Below are 15824 nucleotides of genomic sequence, written 5' to 3' on the forward strand. Positions count from 1 at the left end.
TGAGAAACACGGTCTTGCTTTCTCCTACTACTAGTATTGTTGGCATCGTCTTACCGACTGTTTCTACACGCGGCTTCGTTCTCGTGCGCGCGCATTATTTCCCTCGGAACTGCGCGACCAATCGGAAGCTCGTCGAAAAAGAAACGCGTAATACAAAGTTATATTAATAGTGTGTAGTGTAATATATGTTAACTAATTATGGTCAAATAATTTAACGTTTTTTCTAAGTAACGTTACATATTTTAGTAATCATTTCATTATTTGGGAGTATTTATTCACAGCGGACATTGCTGAGTTTCACTTGTGCATGTGGTAACCGTACGATTTTATGTTGTATATTCTTTATAATCGAAGAGGAAAATTATATCATTTTTAAGCGTGATAATTGAAGTACAAATATTGAAAACATATTTACAGTTTATCGTAAAATAGAAGTTGCATATCGAATCTATAAAATTTAAATACACGTATATTACACGTTTATATGCATTAAAAAATAATAAATAAATAATATGTAATTTCTTTGAACTATAATACTATTGTATATCGGTAATTTTCATTGTATAAATTTCATTTTTAACACGTTTTTGTAATGTTTCTATTTCTCATGAAAACGCGACTTGATGTTTGCATAAACGGGTCTACACTATACAATGCGATGCATATAAAATGAAAATTAAAATATATTTATTGTGTTGTATTGTATTGTTAAAAAAAAAATGCCTCGCATTGATAATTTTTTGCATTTTTTTATCTAGAGAAGAAGAAAAAACTTTTTATTCGCAATTTATTATGCATTCTTTTAACGAATACCATTTCTTAAAGTTAATGAAACATAATCTACAGTTGTTTTATATTTATAAGGGTAACGTATTTAATCTTCCATTATAAATGTTCCAGAATTTTTTAATTTACGATAGTACTGTGTACATGCATCGAATACGATTATTATGCATTAAATATACACATGTACCAAACATGTAAATAATACATAGATAGATTTTAGTAGGGCAAAACAAAAATTATAACGATCTGAAGCAAATAACTCGAATGGAAAAATGTTTAAGACACATTTCATATATTTTTGCGCAATATAAGTCGTACAAACACTCGGTCGCCGAATAAATTTTAACTATTCTGAACCAAACATGATATTAATGGTTTTTGTTTGTACTTAAACGCTATGAAATATGATATACGACTAAAATAGCGTGCGATCGGTGTATAAATATTATTGTCCGGCAATAAGATAAAGCATAAAAGATAAGAAAATCTATTCAGAGCCGGTGTTAAGTAATTCATGGAAATAATGCCAGTTTCTTTGAGAACGACAGGTACGAAATTATGCTGCATTGTCGGTATATGTTTGTTATTTTAAAAGTGTGATGCGATTAAAATTAAAAACTGAATTTTAGAAAGCGGTTTGCTGTCTAAAATCATATAAAATTAACGATATAAATAATATTGGTGGGGAGGTGGCGCGCTGGGTGCAAGACAATTATGCGGTCCCTCCCTGAGGCACAGACCTCGTGGTGGACTATCTCCGACTCAGCCATATTGAAATATTGAATGTCTCTGTTACACAAGGGCTCAAGAGTAGCCGTGAAATTTTCGCGTGATCCTCGACGAAGAGAGGATAAGAGACATCATGGAAAATATGTACAGCATCGCCGTCACCAACAAATTCTTGTTAGCGTTGGGTGATGACGAAGATCCCCACGAGAAGCTCAGAGAAGAGGAACTAAAGAAGGAAGCTAGGAAAAAGGAGAAGCTTTCGGAGAAGGAGAACAAGAGTAAGCAGCCGGATGCGCAAAAGGGGACCGGTAATAAAACGCAAAAAAACCGCGTGATCAAAGAAACCCAGCAACAACCGTCTAAGGTGCAAGATGCAAAGAAAGATCAAGGTTAGTAATTTTTCATTACGATCTCGCCTCGTGCGCGGTATTATGGCCGTCGCTCGGCTCCTCGTGGGTCCATGTGCTTTTGATATTTTGCCGCACGTTAAACCAGTTCTTCCTTCGATTAATCATTATTTATTCACGTTTAAACGTCGAAACAGCATTATTTCTCAAATGAAAATTATTCGTTATGATTTTGACGTTCGAATGTTCATATTTCTCGTTACTTTTTAATAAGTTTTTATGCCGCATACTGTGAATAGGGGGTTCTTTTTTGTATAGTAAAAATAGAATTTACCAATGGTGACCCCACGTGTCATTTAACAAATAATTACGATAGCGTGGTGTGATCTATTGTGTAAATTTTATGCAATCGTTAAATAAATCGGATTAACGTGAGTTCAGCATAGTTAAGCGAATAATATATCGCTACATTGTATTGTTTAACCGTTTATATAAGGCTCTATTACTATTTTTGCTACAAATAATCGATATACGGTATTAAAATTATATCATCACATATATGTACATTATTTTATATTTTAATTATATATCATAAAATATAATTAATAAGACAACTATATAATGCAGAGTTTTTGCATTACTGATAATTAGAAAAATTGATTAATTCCTTCACATTTTCATAAAATATTATTTCTTGATGCAATTCACTGAATGCAATTCTGTCGAGACTTCTTATAAATATTGTAATGTAATGTTAGCGCTTGTGACTTATTTTTTCTTAAATTTTAAGTATCTATTCATACAACAGGTGATAAGAAACCTCCTCAAGCAAGAACTGGTGGCGGTGATCGTAATGTGAAATTCTCTGGAGAAAGTAGGGAAGAACGAAATAATAGGCGTAATCGTGAAGATGGTGAAAGGACTCCTCGTGGTCAAGGAGAATTAAGACGAGGACCTCCTGGGTTAGTTACAAAAAAGGGACAAAGTAACAAAAAATATTCTTATGTCTTTGTATTTTTTTTTTCTTTAATACTTTTAGTGAGGGACGTGAAACTCGAGAATTTCGAAATTCTAATGATAATCAACGTGGCGAGTATGGTGAGCGCAGAGGTCGTGGTGGAATGCGCGGTGTGGCACGTGGCCGTGGAGGATCACGCGGTCGTGGAGGATACGATTATCGTGGAAAACGGGAATTCGATCGTCAGTCTGGCTCCGATAAAACGTAATTGTTTTAAGTCTTGTTGTTGAATTATGTATCAAAGTATTCATTTTATTGTATACGTTATTTGTATAATTTTTATAGCGGAGTTAAGCCAGTTGATAAGAAGGATGGTGCTGGTAGCCATAACTGGGGTACCCATAATGATGAAATTGAGTAAGTATTCCTAGTACCATAGTTTTTTTAAATATTAAATAAGATTTACGTTTTAATTTAATTCTTTTCATTATCAGAGAAAGTATGAATCCGGAAAGTCAAGATTGGGCTAATGAAAAAGCTGATGGAGATGCCACTCAGACGACCACAGAGGTGAAGGAAGGTGAAACAACTGCTGATACACTAGAGGAAAAGCCGGTTGAAGAAGAGTCGCGTGAACTGACATTAGACGAGTGGAAAGCTATGCGTAATAATTACAGAGTGAAGCCTCAGTACAACTTGCGCAAGGCTGGAGAAGGAGAAGATTTGACTCGCTGGAAAAAGATGTATGCATTGCAAAGGAAGAAGGAGGGCGCAGAGGATGAGGACGAAGAAGAAGAAGAGTATGACGCTGCAGCAGAGTATCCTCAACGCGTTGGAAGACAAAAACGTGTATTAGGCATCGAGATACAATTCAGTGATTCTCGACGTGGTTCTGGTGGACGTGGTCGAGGACGAGGACGCGGAGAACGTGCAAATGGACGCGGATTTGGTAATCGTGGTGCTCCCAGAGACGGAGACACGCGCGGTCCTGTAAGTGCTCGAATTTGTTCATTTCTTATTATTTCTAACGCGTGCGTCGACACAACGATCACTGATAAATATTATTGTTCGAATTTTAGCCTTCACAGTCTGAGCAAAGGTCGCCTCGAGGACGTCAAAATGCTCCGAAAGTAGATGACGAGAATGATTTCCCCTCATTGGGATAGGTGGTTTCGCTTGTCGCCTACAACACAATATCCCACCATTACCACCAGCATCAGTACTACTACCACAGATAAAAATTACCACTAATAACTAAAACTTACTATCAACATTTTTGCGTCAGTGACAACGTTATTAATGCATAATACAGTACACCCTTGCAAAATGAGATACGTAATTTACATAAATAATTTGTAGCGCTTTGGATGCGCTCTTACATATTGGCACGGTTAAAACGTACACATAAGAAGTCGCATGATACGAAACGATGTAGAGATCACAATTCTTTTTTGTACTTGTAACGAACTCAGTTTGTCGGTAACTAGTTTCAAACGCTAGCTCACAGATAAACGTTATTAAAAAAAAGAAAGAGGCTGGACATTCATGAACTTGTTGAATATAATCGTGAAATATGATTAAATACTGAATAAAGATTATGGCTGAAAGACTTTAAGCGGACCAGCAGGAATAGTAAATATCAAAAGATAATCATTTTACATGATGTAGTTCGAAACTGCTTAAATCTGAATGAAAGAGTTTCGAATGAAAAAGAGTAAAAAGGAATGTGAGATAAATTTGTCTCGATTTTAATTTCGATGTCGTATATTGAAGGCCTAAGGAGGCTGACCATAGCACCGACTCTTATGAACACGTGTATAATAACTTGTTAGGCGGTAAATTTTAAACATTCTTTTTGTTTTATAATTTTTATACGGTGTTTGGAGAAGCCTTCCTTGTAACTGAGACAAGTCGTTGCTTGTTGTGCATAAAAACATAAGAGACTTTTAAAAAAAAAAAAGAAAGAAAGCGTGTATTTCTATCTAAGAAAACATTTCTGATATTAAAAGTGTCTACTTAGGTATGCTAAGTTTGGCTTATATAGAAATATATAGAGACTTTTCCTTTCAAAGATATAACCGGTCTGTAAGAAGTTTAACATTTAAGTAAATATTAGACACATACACACACACATACACACTGATACACAGCTTTACATATATTATATATAAACGAGTTTAAGAGGGGCGGTCGAAACACACGTTGAGATGAAAGATAGGATGAATCCAGTCTTATATAGTTACGTTGTACGTCGATCATCATGTTCTTAATTATGACCCGCTATATTAGTTATCTATTGTATTTGTTACATGTAAAATGAGATACCACAGCCAAAAGAATCCAAACCCTCTCCATAAATGTGAAAAAGAAGGAAAAAAACGTTATAAAGCTGTTTGAAGCTTAGGTATATGTGTAAATAACATGATATTTACAATAATAAATCGTGACGTACGAGTCACTTTGGACTTGACTACTTAACCAGTCGACTTACGGAGAGATTTATTCTAGAAAGGGTTTTTATTTGTGCAGTATGTAAAGAATGTGAGTACAAAAGTGATAAAACAAAAAAAAAGTGTATACCATCTTACATCGAAGCCTTTGGTACTATAGGAGGCGAAATAAAATAATTGGGCGTCACTGAATGCTATGGAAAAAAAGAAAATACGAGAGGTGCTGTACCCAATAAAAAGTTATGAGTCAAATTTCATTGTAAGCATCTTGTTATTAAAATGATATCGACTGTAACGTGTTTTACTATTATGTATGAAATTTTGACTGTTCTTTAGACAAGTATATCTCTCTTAGTAAATAGCGTCGTCCCTAATTCCAAGTTAAGCGAACGTCCGAGTTTTCCAGCACAGTGCTAGCAGTAGATGCCGACGAATTGAAAATTTTAACAAAGCGTAACTTCTAAACGTCTTTCATAATTTTAAATTCAAACGAAACGATTAGTAGTACAAAATGTCCACGTGCACGCGTGGCGCTGTGATTCGTCGCATAGATTCATACGTTGTAGATAGGAATACCACCTTTCGTCCTTGCCTTCGAGTGATACGAGTGCGGTTAATGGAGTCTCGATGTACGTGTATACTTACATACACACACTGTTTACCATCGAAGAAAAGGTACAGGTTTTCCATCACGAGAGGTCGCGGTTCCCCGGTGAACCGATAGGTGCCCCATGTACATAACCGGTAGAAAGAAAAGGACAGTCACGGGGAGAGAGCGATAGAACTAGTCAAGGAGAGACACCGAACCGTGGGAAAAGCTCGACGAGAGCGAGAGAGAGAGAAAGATAATGAACAAGCGGCGCATGCCGTAGCCACGGCCCCCAACTTACTCTAAACTCGTGCAGCCTGTCGCTGTCGAACGAATTTTAATGGCGGCTCGTTCCGATTCCCTGTTTAATGTTATCTCAAAGTGACGAACGACATTTCTACGTTTTATATGTCGCCAAACCGGACGGTAGAGTGGGATCAGACGAGACTCGAGTGGACGATTTGGTGTTCCATCGGCTGAGTTTATCGGAAGGGCTGTATCAAGGACATAGTGCATATCTGCGATGTGTCGTAGCGACTCTCGTGTACGAACATTCCATCGTGCGGTCGTATTGTACGCTTTGGCTTTTTCGTGAAAAAAGGTCGATTCTACGTGACAAATTGGAGTGGCTTCGTTTTATTTCTGTTGGATATATGTATCGCGGTGCGTGGATCGGTCGTGAAAAAGAACGCAAGCCGCATGAGCTGACTGATGATCATATCAGATCGAGCGAATCGAAGCTGCGAGCTTTTTTCATCTCGAAGGTAATTCGTTCTCTTTTTTCGAATAATTAGACGACGGTGCTCGTTCGCGTTTAATCGCGCGAACTTCATTTACGAGCTTACATAGGATATTTTATCCATCAGAATTCGGCTAATTCATACGGTTTGTGTTTTGTTAGACGATTATTGACAAGGAGTAGAGTATCCTTGCCTTTGTGCGAAGACACTGGCCTTAGCTGTCAAGTGCAGCTATGCTGCTCGCACTAATGAAGGGCGGTGCGTGCAACGGTGTTACTCAAAAAGTGTGGAGCCATCTGCCCTAGCCTGGCATCGTCATCGAAATGTTTTAGTACCGAAATCGGTTAGTGAATGCATTATTTACATTTTGACAGTTGGCTTCTGAATTATTTAGAGCTAACTGTGCTTAATCGCGCGCATTTCATTTACCAGAAAACAACGTGAATTTATCGAAATACAAATGTTCGGGAACAACTTATCGATAATATTGAAGAGCTTAGAATCGTAGTGGTGTAAGTAAAAAAAAAAGGAGTTTAGCCACTTTATGAATTCTCAATATTTTAGCTTATTAATTAGGTACAAATTGTTTCAAAAGATGTTAGGAACAGTCTGTAGTTAATACAGCAAGAAAATCAAAGAAATTAAATAAGTACTCAAAATTGAATTTTTAGAAAATATTAGTTCAGAAGCATAAATTTCTTAAATACCACTGCTATTCTCAGCTCTATATAGATTTTATGTAATATTTCCATATGATTTTTATAGTATTTCATTACTATTCAAAGTAAACTTTTTAAAAGTTTAAAACCTAGAATGTATTTTATTTTATTGATCAGCAAGTGTCCATAAATGAACAGAATAGTATTGAAATCATTATTTTTTTAGTTATACGTTATAAAATTCAACAGTTTAAAGATTAATAGTTAAAAGTAATTGGTACCGGAATGTTTCAGAAGTACCAGGCAATGTGAATCATGTCGGTGCCTGGATACACATATAGCTGGTAGTACTGTACCGATACTGGCTTTCTACCAGTGGGACATATACCCTTATTACACCTTCTAAGCTTCCTACCCTAGACTTGTACACGCACAAACGCACACGCACAGCGTGTGCGCGTGTGCTTTGTCGCCTATTGTCCACACATCATGAGATTCTTGGGATTTGTATCATTTCCCACATCACCCACTGTGTCATCTCCAAAGTTGCCGTTGCAGCTATACAGATTATCCTTTTCATCCATGACTGTAGCCACTTGGTTTCTGGTGGTACTAGTGACTGCAGCTATAGATACACCTGCCAGTACAATATTGCCTGTACAAGAAAACAGATCTCTGCATATTGTATCTCAGTTTCCTACAGGAGATGTTCAAAGATATGGATTTTATCCTTTAGACCCAAACACAACAAGAGAAGGCGCTCTTCGGTTTAATCACCTGACTATAGATCCTGCTACAGGAAAATTGTATGCGGGTGCTGTTAACAGACTTTTAGAATTAGACTCTAATCTTAAACTGGAAGAATATGTATCCACAGGTTAGCCAATCATTTTCTCAGTTCATGTCACAAATCATATCTAGAATGAGTAAAGTAATTATTATTCATTATATTTTATTATTTCTTTATAGGACCAAGATTGGATAATCCTCAGTGTCATCCAACAGGCTGCCCTTCTAGGGACATAACTACATCCCTAATGGATAATGTGAACAAGCTGTTAATCGCCGATCTTGAATCGCAAACACTGATTGCTTGTGGCTCCCTTCTTCAAGGTGCTTGTGAAAAGTACAAAATGTCAAACATATCTATGAAGCCGGAGTTCATCCCTCACAGCGTAGCAGCCAACGATGAGAATTCCTCCACGTACGCTTTTATCGGACCTGAAAGATACAACGCATGGGGACAAACGAATATACTCTACGTTGGCACTACGTTCACCAACAGAGGAGACTACAGACACGACGTGCCAGCCATTTCCAGCAGGAATCTTCACAATTTGGAATTCGCTGAGTACACGTTCAACAAACAATCGATCGTGTACATTGATGTAAAATACCGAGATCATTTTTTGGTTAAATACGTGTATGGATTTAATGCCAGCGATTACGCGTACTTCGTGTTGGTGCAGAAACAATCGCACCTTCCTGAAGAAGAGGAGAAGGGTTACATTTCTAGATTGGCGCGCAGTTGTATCAGCGATCCGAATTATGATAGTTATACGGAAGTGACGCTACAGTGTATCGTCGATTCGGGTGACGGGAAACAGCAATCTTATAATTTAGTGCAAGACGCCAAGGTAGCACCGGCTGGGAGCGATTTGGCTATGCAACTCGGTATTTCCGTCGGTGATCCCATTTTTGTTTCTGTATTTTCACCAAGCAGGGGCATCACGAATGATCCACTATCGCAATCAGCACTTTGCGTGTACAGTTTACAAGAGATCGAAACGAAATTTGATGAAAATATCCATATGTGCTTTAATGGTAGCACTAAGTATAGAAACATGGGTTACGTCAGTGGTCCTATACAAGATGGAAAGTGTCCCACAGCGGGGGTAAGCATAAAATTTAAAATCATTTTCACTGTATGAGACACTTTATGTTCATCTTTATGTTTAGACAACAGGCAACATTTTGAATTTCTGCGAAGTGGGCTTGAAAATCTCTGGGATGTCACCGATTGTAGGACAAGCAATACTACACTTTCCTGATGAATTCGTCACCTCCGTAACTATAGCGAACACGGAAAGTCATACAGTTGCATTTCTGGGTACTAACGACGGTGTCCTCAAGAAAGTTTTACTCTCTGGAACCGAAGCATTTGTATATGAAAGTATAGTAATTGATAAAGAAAACAGATTGTTGCCCGACAGTTTAATTTCACCAGATGGAGAATATATCTATGCTTTGTCGACTTCTAAAATTTCCAAGGTTCAAGTCGAGCACTGCAGTAGTTACACTAATTGCAGCAGTTGCCTCGACGCAAAAGATCCTTATTGCGGATGGTGTTCATTGGAGAAAAGGTAGGTGTATATTTTATATTCTGTATGGACTGAAGTAATATTTATATAAAATATATTTTTAGATGCACAGTCAGGGGAGATTGTCAAAAAGCAAGTCACAGTAGTCCACGATGGTTGTCTTTAGGTACAGGTCAACAGTGTATCGATTTTGAACAAGTTCTTCCAGATCGTATGCCCGTCAATCAAATGACCACGGTCCACTTAACAATCAGAACTTTACCGGAATTACCAGCGGGCGCTAACTACAAATGTGTTTTCGGTAATGCAGAACCCATAGATGCTTTGATGACAGGGTTCGGACTGTCGTGCCCTACACCACCCGTTATCGAGAGACCGAATATACCTGAAGGAGCCGATCATGTTCTGGTACCATTGTCTGTGCGTTCTAGCGAGACCAACAAAGACTTTGTGTCGCGAAATTTCGCGTTCTTTGATTGCTCTAGACATACAGTATGTACGGATTGCGTGAAATCCCAGTGGGCATGCAGCTGGTGTGTATACGATAATAAATGTACACATAATACGAGCTGTCAGGGTATAATTTCGGGAGAAAACGTAAGTATATTCGAATGTATTCCAATTTAGGGACAGATTGAAAACTACTGATCTAAAGTTTATGTGAAATTACTAAAAAAAAACACTAACTTTTTCCTTACAGAATCAATTAAATTTGGCTGCGCACGGGGCACAGTACTGTCCAAGGTTTGTCCAACGCCAGGAACCATTTATGTTGCCCAACAGTGTGCCCAAAGAGATATTGCTAGAAGTTGAAAATTTACCGCATCCACAAGTGGGTCACAGTGGTTTTCAATGTATTGTTTCGATCGAGGGTGCTAATCTGAAGGTTCAGGCTCGTGTCGACAAGTCTCGCTTCATAGTTTGCGATAAAACCGTTTACTCGTATGAGGCAGTTAAGGGTAAATATGAGGCGGAAGTAACAGTCGTCTGGAACATAAATCATCACGTGGACAAGACCACCATCATCTTGTACAAGTGTGAAGTGCTGGGCTCGTATCGCGAACACGCTGATTGTTCTCTTTGCGTGACCAGAGATGCGCGCTTTGAGTGTACTTGGTGCGGCAACAGTTGCGTGTATCGCCATTCTTGCCTTCATTCGCCATTTACCGAATGTCCTAAACCAAGGATAGACATGATCAAACCGCTCAGTGGACCGATCGAAGGTGGTACATTGGTTACCATTGAGGGTAGTAACCTGGGCTTAAAAGAAAGCGACGTAGACGGAAAAATACACATTGGTAACACTCCGTGCACTTTGGTCGATTATGCAGTGTCTGTGCGTATTGTTTGCCGCACGGGGAGACACGAAGCAACAGACACTGCTTCTGTAGTGGTCGGCAACGATGCTGGTTATACCGAAAGCGCAGTACTGTTCAACTATAAGGACATAAGATTGTCTGGTGTCTATCCGTCGGTTGGTCCGCAAAGTGGTGGTACACAACTTGCTATTACTGGAATGTATCTGAATATTGGAAGCACCATCTCAGCTTACTTAGACGAACTGCCATGCCACGTTAATGCTACACAGGCCAGTAGTACTAGACTGACTTGCGTGACGAGTAAATCCGATCGAGTGAGAAGAATCGAGAGATTGACTCTTAATATAGACGGTGCTAATCGCACTCTAGTTGGTAATCCGTACAATTATACCCATGATCCTACGATCATGGAGATTAAACCACTGACGAGCTTCGCCTCCGGTGGTCGCATGATAACCGTCCACGGCACTAACCTGGACACCATCCAAAAACCCGAAATGGAGGTTTATTTTGACAATGAGCCACTGCCAGTAAATAGAACTGTCTGCACAGTACTAAATCCGACGCAGATGGAATGTCCAAGTCCCAGTGTCGCTAAGCTTTTCATGACACCTAGACGTAACGAGCGTGCTGTTGTAAGCGGTCAAAGCGCGCCAGCTCAGTCATTGAAGTTAAAGCAGTTGTCCCTGAAAATAGCGTTCATCATGGACAACGTGGAAAGTGTTCGAGACTTGGAGAAGTATTTCAAGAGCCTCAGGAATCGCTTACTGTACGTAGAGGATCCGAAATTCTTCGCATTCCCACGGAAGATTAAACTCTATAAAGGCGATACGTTGGTTATCGAGGGTGAAAATTTGATTTTCGCTAGTGACGAGTCGGATGTGAACGTCACTGTCGGAACAATGCCGTGTAACGTAACTTCACTGGCACTAACCCAATTAGTTTGCATTCCACCAGATCAACAACCTGTGGACACTGACGAGCTTGGTATTAAAACTGAGAATGGATTACCATTGGTGGTGGTACGCGTCGGTCGCAGTCTAAGGTTTCCTATAGGTTTTCTGCGCTACGAAGTGATCAAACCGTACCCAATTCCGCCGGAAGCAATCGCTGGTATAGCCGCAGGCACGTTTGGACTCGTATTTCTCTTTGTTTTAGTATTAATAATATATAGAAGGAAGAGCACGCAGGCGGAAAGAGAGTACAAGAGGATACAAATACAGATGGACACTCTGGAAAGCAACGTCAGGATGGAGTGCAAGCAGGCGTTTGCTGAATTACAGACAGACATGACGGATTTGACGGCTGATCTAGAATCGTCCGGTATCCCGACTTTGGATCACAAGAACTATATCATGAAAGTATTTTTCCCGGGTGTTACGCATCATCCTATACTGAATGATCCCAGATCACGTAGTAATGTATCACGAACAAATTATGATGCAGCCATGATCCAATTCGAGCAGCTGATTAACAATAAATATTTCGTGCTGACGTTCATCGAAACTTTGGAGGCCCAAAAAGACTTTAATATTAGAGATAAAGTGAATGTTGCATCGTTACTCATGGTGGTTCTTATGGGTAAGATGGAGTACGCGACTGACATACTTATGAACCTTTTGCTAAGACTTATAGAAAAGGCGGTGAATACTAAACATCCGCAGCTGATGCTTAGGAGAACCGAATCCGTGGTTGAGAAGATGTTGACTAACTGGATGGCGCTTTGCATGTATAACTATCTTAAAGATTATGCGGGCTCCTCTCTATTTTTATTGTTCAAGGCAATAAAACATCAGATAGAGAAAGGTCCCGTGGACGTAATCACGCATGACGCTAGATACTCATTGTCCGAGGAAAGGCTGTTGCGTGAGCAGATTGAGCACAGTGTAGTCACCTTGCACGTCGTCCAGGATGATCTCGATGAGAAGATACAGTGCAAAGTGTTGGATTGTGATACTATAAATCAAGTAAAGTCTAAGATCTTAGATGCTCTCTACAAGAATACTCCTTTCTCGCTGAGGCCGTCCGTACATGATGTAGATTTGGAATGGAGACATGGTAGGGGTGGTCATCTGACCCTCCAGGATGAGGATCTAACGACAAAGTGTAACGGCGAGTGGAAGAAGATAAATACGCTGGCGCATTACGGTGTCAAGGAGTCAGCGGTTATGTCGTTGATTCCCAGACAGAACGATGGTTTTTCGGTCGCATGCAAACCGCCTTGCCACAACTGCAAACCGTCGCACTATCATCATCAGTCGCAATCCATTCATCACCACACACACCACCATCACCTGCACCGGCACGCAAATCACTGTTCGTCCACGCATCTTCCATCCACGCCCAATCACAATCTGATCAACCCTGGGATGTACAATCACACTGTAAGCGGTTTGTACTTCGAGCCGCAACATTCACCGTCAATCATAACGGCAAACGGCGACGTGGTAAGCAGCCACAGAGGTAATCAACGATTATATCATCTAGTGAGGCCCATAGAAGAGAGTCATTATCCTTCAGGCATGGGTTTCACTGGCAGCAAACATCATCATCCAGAACGAACACACAAAGCCATACCAGAAATATTTCTCACGAGATTATTATCGACGAAAGGCACAGTGCAAAAGTTCGTCGACGATTTCTTGAACACGATACTAACTGCGAATGAAGCGTTACCCAGTGCTGTAAAATGGTTGTTCGATTTATTGGACGACGCCGCGAAGCAATACGGGATTGTTGATCCGGAAGTGCCGCACGCGTGGAAATCAAACAGTTTACCGCTTAGATTTTGGGTGAATTTTATAAAGAATCCAGATTTCATGTTTGACATCAATAAATCCACGACGGTCGACTCAAGTCTGTCCGTGATAGCGCAAACGTTTATGGACTCTTGTTCAATGACGGAGCACAGGCTTGGAAAGGATTCGCCATCGAACAAATTGCTTTTTGCCAAGGATATACCGCACTATAGAGAGAAAGTGGGTCGTTTTTACACGGAAGTGCAAAGACTGCCGCAGATCACCGATCAAGAAATGTCTAGTGCCATGCAACAGCTAAGCGCATCACACGCAAACGAGTTCGATGTGATCGCAGCATTGAAAGAACTTTACATCTATGTCAACAAGTATTACGAACGAGTAAGTATCTTCGATGCAGAATTAACATTTTATAGTAAAGGGTGTACCGATGTCGGTTGTCTGAGATTCTTGAACACATAAATGTTCGTACTTATTACAAAAGATACATTTTGTCTGCCGATTGATTAATAAGTTGCGATATATCATATAGATCCTAGAGGCCTTGGAGACAGACGTGGGCTGTCGCAAATTACATCTAGCCCACAGGCTAGAGAACGTCGCATGCACGCTTGAAGGAGAGGAAACCAGTGCCTGCTGACACAACCTCCTCATTGCCATCCCAGGATCCGTTAATCTCTCCAGAAACACTGACTAGTGCCTCCAATTTCATGCATCAGATACACCTCGTTACATAATGTACAAATCTACACTCCATGTGAATAACAATGCCGTAAAAAAGAAATACGTGCGATTTCGTTAAGGCTAGTCAGGCGATAGTTTTCTTCTCAGGATAAAATTGATCCTGACTGTAGTATTTGCGTCTATATGTCATGGCCGTATCGAAATACGCTCGTGCACACGTACAGATATTAGCAAAAATGGTGACACTAACCTGTGAACATGGTCTGCTTTTATTAATATTATATATTTCACTTATTTTATATATTTGTAACAAATTATGAAGGGAAAGGGAAACGGCGAAAATGGAAAACGCGTCCGATTTTGAAGTGCAATCATTGGGAAATCACTGATGATGTAGCTAAGTATTGATTTGGGTATGCGTTTGAAGATTTTAGAATGCGAATCTTATTAGGGAACGAACGGAAATTAATAATTTCAGTTTTCATTGTTGACCGAATGTCTGTGAACGTGTATACGTAAAAAAAAAAAAAATGGAAAACGCATACATAATATACGAGAACGGAGTAACGTGTGTAAAGGTTGAGTGTAACAGTGAAAAAGAAACAAAGAGCCATAGTGTCCACCAGACTGTCTGTACACAAGAATAGTACGGCAGCGAGTAGTCTGTGATCCGAGCACGAGTGGCTATGCCTATGATTTTCATTATGATATATATATAATTATTAATATGTTACATATTATATATATACATAAAAAATATATAAAAAGCAAAGGTCACGCATCATACATCTCCACAGATTGTAGTGAGCTAGTTAGAGAAAGGGTCTATATATGTATTATAAGTTGAAAGTGAACAACACTTGCAGAGAGAGAAAAAGGGAAAACAGAGTGAGTGGAAAAGAAAAAGAGAGAGTGAATGAACAATTAAATTAAATTAAGATAATTAAAATCACGTTAAGAAAAGAAGGAAAAGAATTAAGGTTTCGTATCAGCCTGAGAGTGATCTTATCGCGAGTTGCTTCAAAGAATCAATTATACTAATATGTATATGTATATATATATACACTGGTAAATTTGACTTTCGAGAACAACTCACAATAATTTTACTCTCAAGTGGATTAGATACGTATCCTTAGAATTGAGAGCAGCTCGGACTACTCTAGGCCTATCTACGTATATTCAAATGTTAACAAAAGGAAGAAAATTTTTTAGTACTTTTTTTGTTCATTTTTGTGAGTCTGTTTTTGTTTAGTTTATACAATTACACTTATATACATAAGTATGACTGTTGGTATGATCTGTAAAGCCACTATATGGATCATATAATGATTTTACGACAATTACACGATACGCTATATATTACACTTATAATTGCTCTTACTATTATTAAGTTGTATTATTACTGATATAGTTACAATTATCGATTAATTGTCCATTAAACAATAGTTATATTGTATATTGTTAAGCGTAAAACAGGTAATAATTG

At 39.0% G+C, this 15824-nt stretch overlaps 2 protein-coding genes across 2 annotated transcripts; both read left to right on the forward strand.

Annotated features, from left to right (window-relative positions):
* Nucleotides 1-1528: 1528 nt before the first annotated feature.
* Nucleotides 1529-4532, forward strand: LOC143429981 (uncharacterized). The gene is made up of 6 exons (XM_076905881.1): nucleotides 1529-1904; nucleotides 2671-2824; nucleotides 2902-3084; nucleotides 3166-3237; nucleotides 3315-3810; nucleotides 3900-4532. Exons 1-6 carry the CDS (start codon nucleotides 1649-1651, stop codon nucleotides 3984-3986), a joined length of 1248 nt encoding a protein of 415 aa, XP_076761996.1. The 5' UTR covers nucleotides 1529-1648; the 3' UTR covers nucleotides 3987-4532.
* A 2260-nt stretch (nucleotides 4533-6792) lies between these two features.
* On the forward strand, nucleotides 6793-15380 carry Plexb (plexin B). Its single transcript, XM_076905890.1, has 7 exons — nucleotides 6793-6942; nucleotides 7553-8135; nucleotides 8228-9153; nucleotides 9218-9621; nucleotides 9684-10176; nucleotides 10280-14035; nucleotides 14187-15380. The coding sequence occupies exons 2-7, from the start codon at nucleotides 7748-7750 to the stop codon at nucleotides 14292-14294; spliced, it is 6075 nt and encodes a 2024-aa protein (XP_076762005.1). The 5' UTR covers nucleotides 6793-6942; nucleotides 7553-7747; the 3' UTR covers nucleotides 14295-15380.
* Nucleotides 15381-15824: the final 444 nt, after the last annotated feature.

The sequence above is a fragment of the Xylocopa sonorina genome, chromosome 12 (assembly GCF_050948175.1).
Source record: "Xylocopa sonorina isolate GNS202 chromosome 12, iyXylSono1_principal, whole genome shotgun sequence".
NCBI classification, from domain to species: domain Eukaryota; kingdom Metazoa; phylum Arthropoda; class Insecta; order Hymenoptera; family Apidae; genus Xylocopa; species Xylocopa sonorina.

What these genes read in the sequence shown, in the direction of transcription:
- LOC143429981 (XM_076905881.1), top strand. Translation starts at nt 1,649, where the DNA reads ATGGAAAATATGTACAGCATCGCCGTCACCAACAAATTCTTGTTAGCG. An exon ending in AGATGCAAAGAAAGATCAAG is followed by an intron (nt 1,905 to 2,670) that starts GTTAGTAATTTT and finishes TTCATACAACAG; the next exon opens with GTGATAAGAAACCTCCTCAA. An exon ending in CAGTCTGGCTCCGATAAAAC is followed by an intron (nt 3,085 to 3,165) that starts GTAATTGTTTTA and finishes TAATTTTTATAG; the next exon opens with CGGAGTTAAGCCAGTTGATA.
- Plexb (XM_076905890.1), top strand. Translation starts at nt 7,748, where the DNA reads ATGAGATTCTTGGGATTTGTATCATTTCCCACATCACCCACTGTGTCA. An exon ending in GGAAGAATATGTATCCACAG is followed by an intron (nt 8,136 to 8,227) that starts GTTAGCCAATCA and finishes ATTTCTTTATAG; the next exon opens with GACCAAGATTGGATAATCCT. An exon ending in TCAACAAGTATTACGAACGA is followed by an intron (nt 14,036 to 14,186) that starts GTAAGTATCTTC and finishes TATATCATATAG; the next exon opens with ATCCTAGAGGCCTTGGAGAC.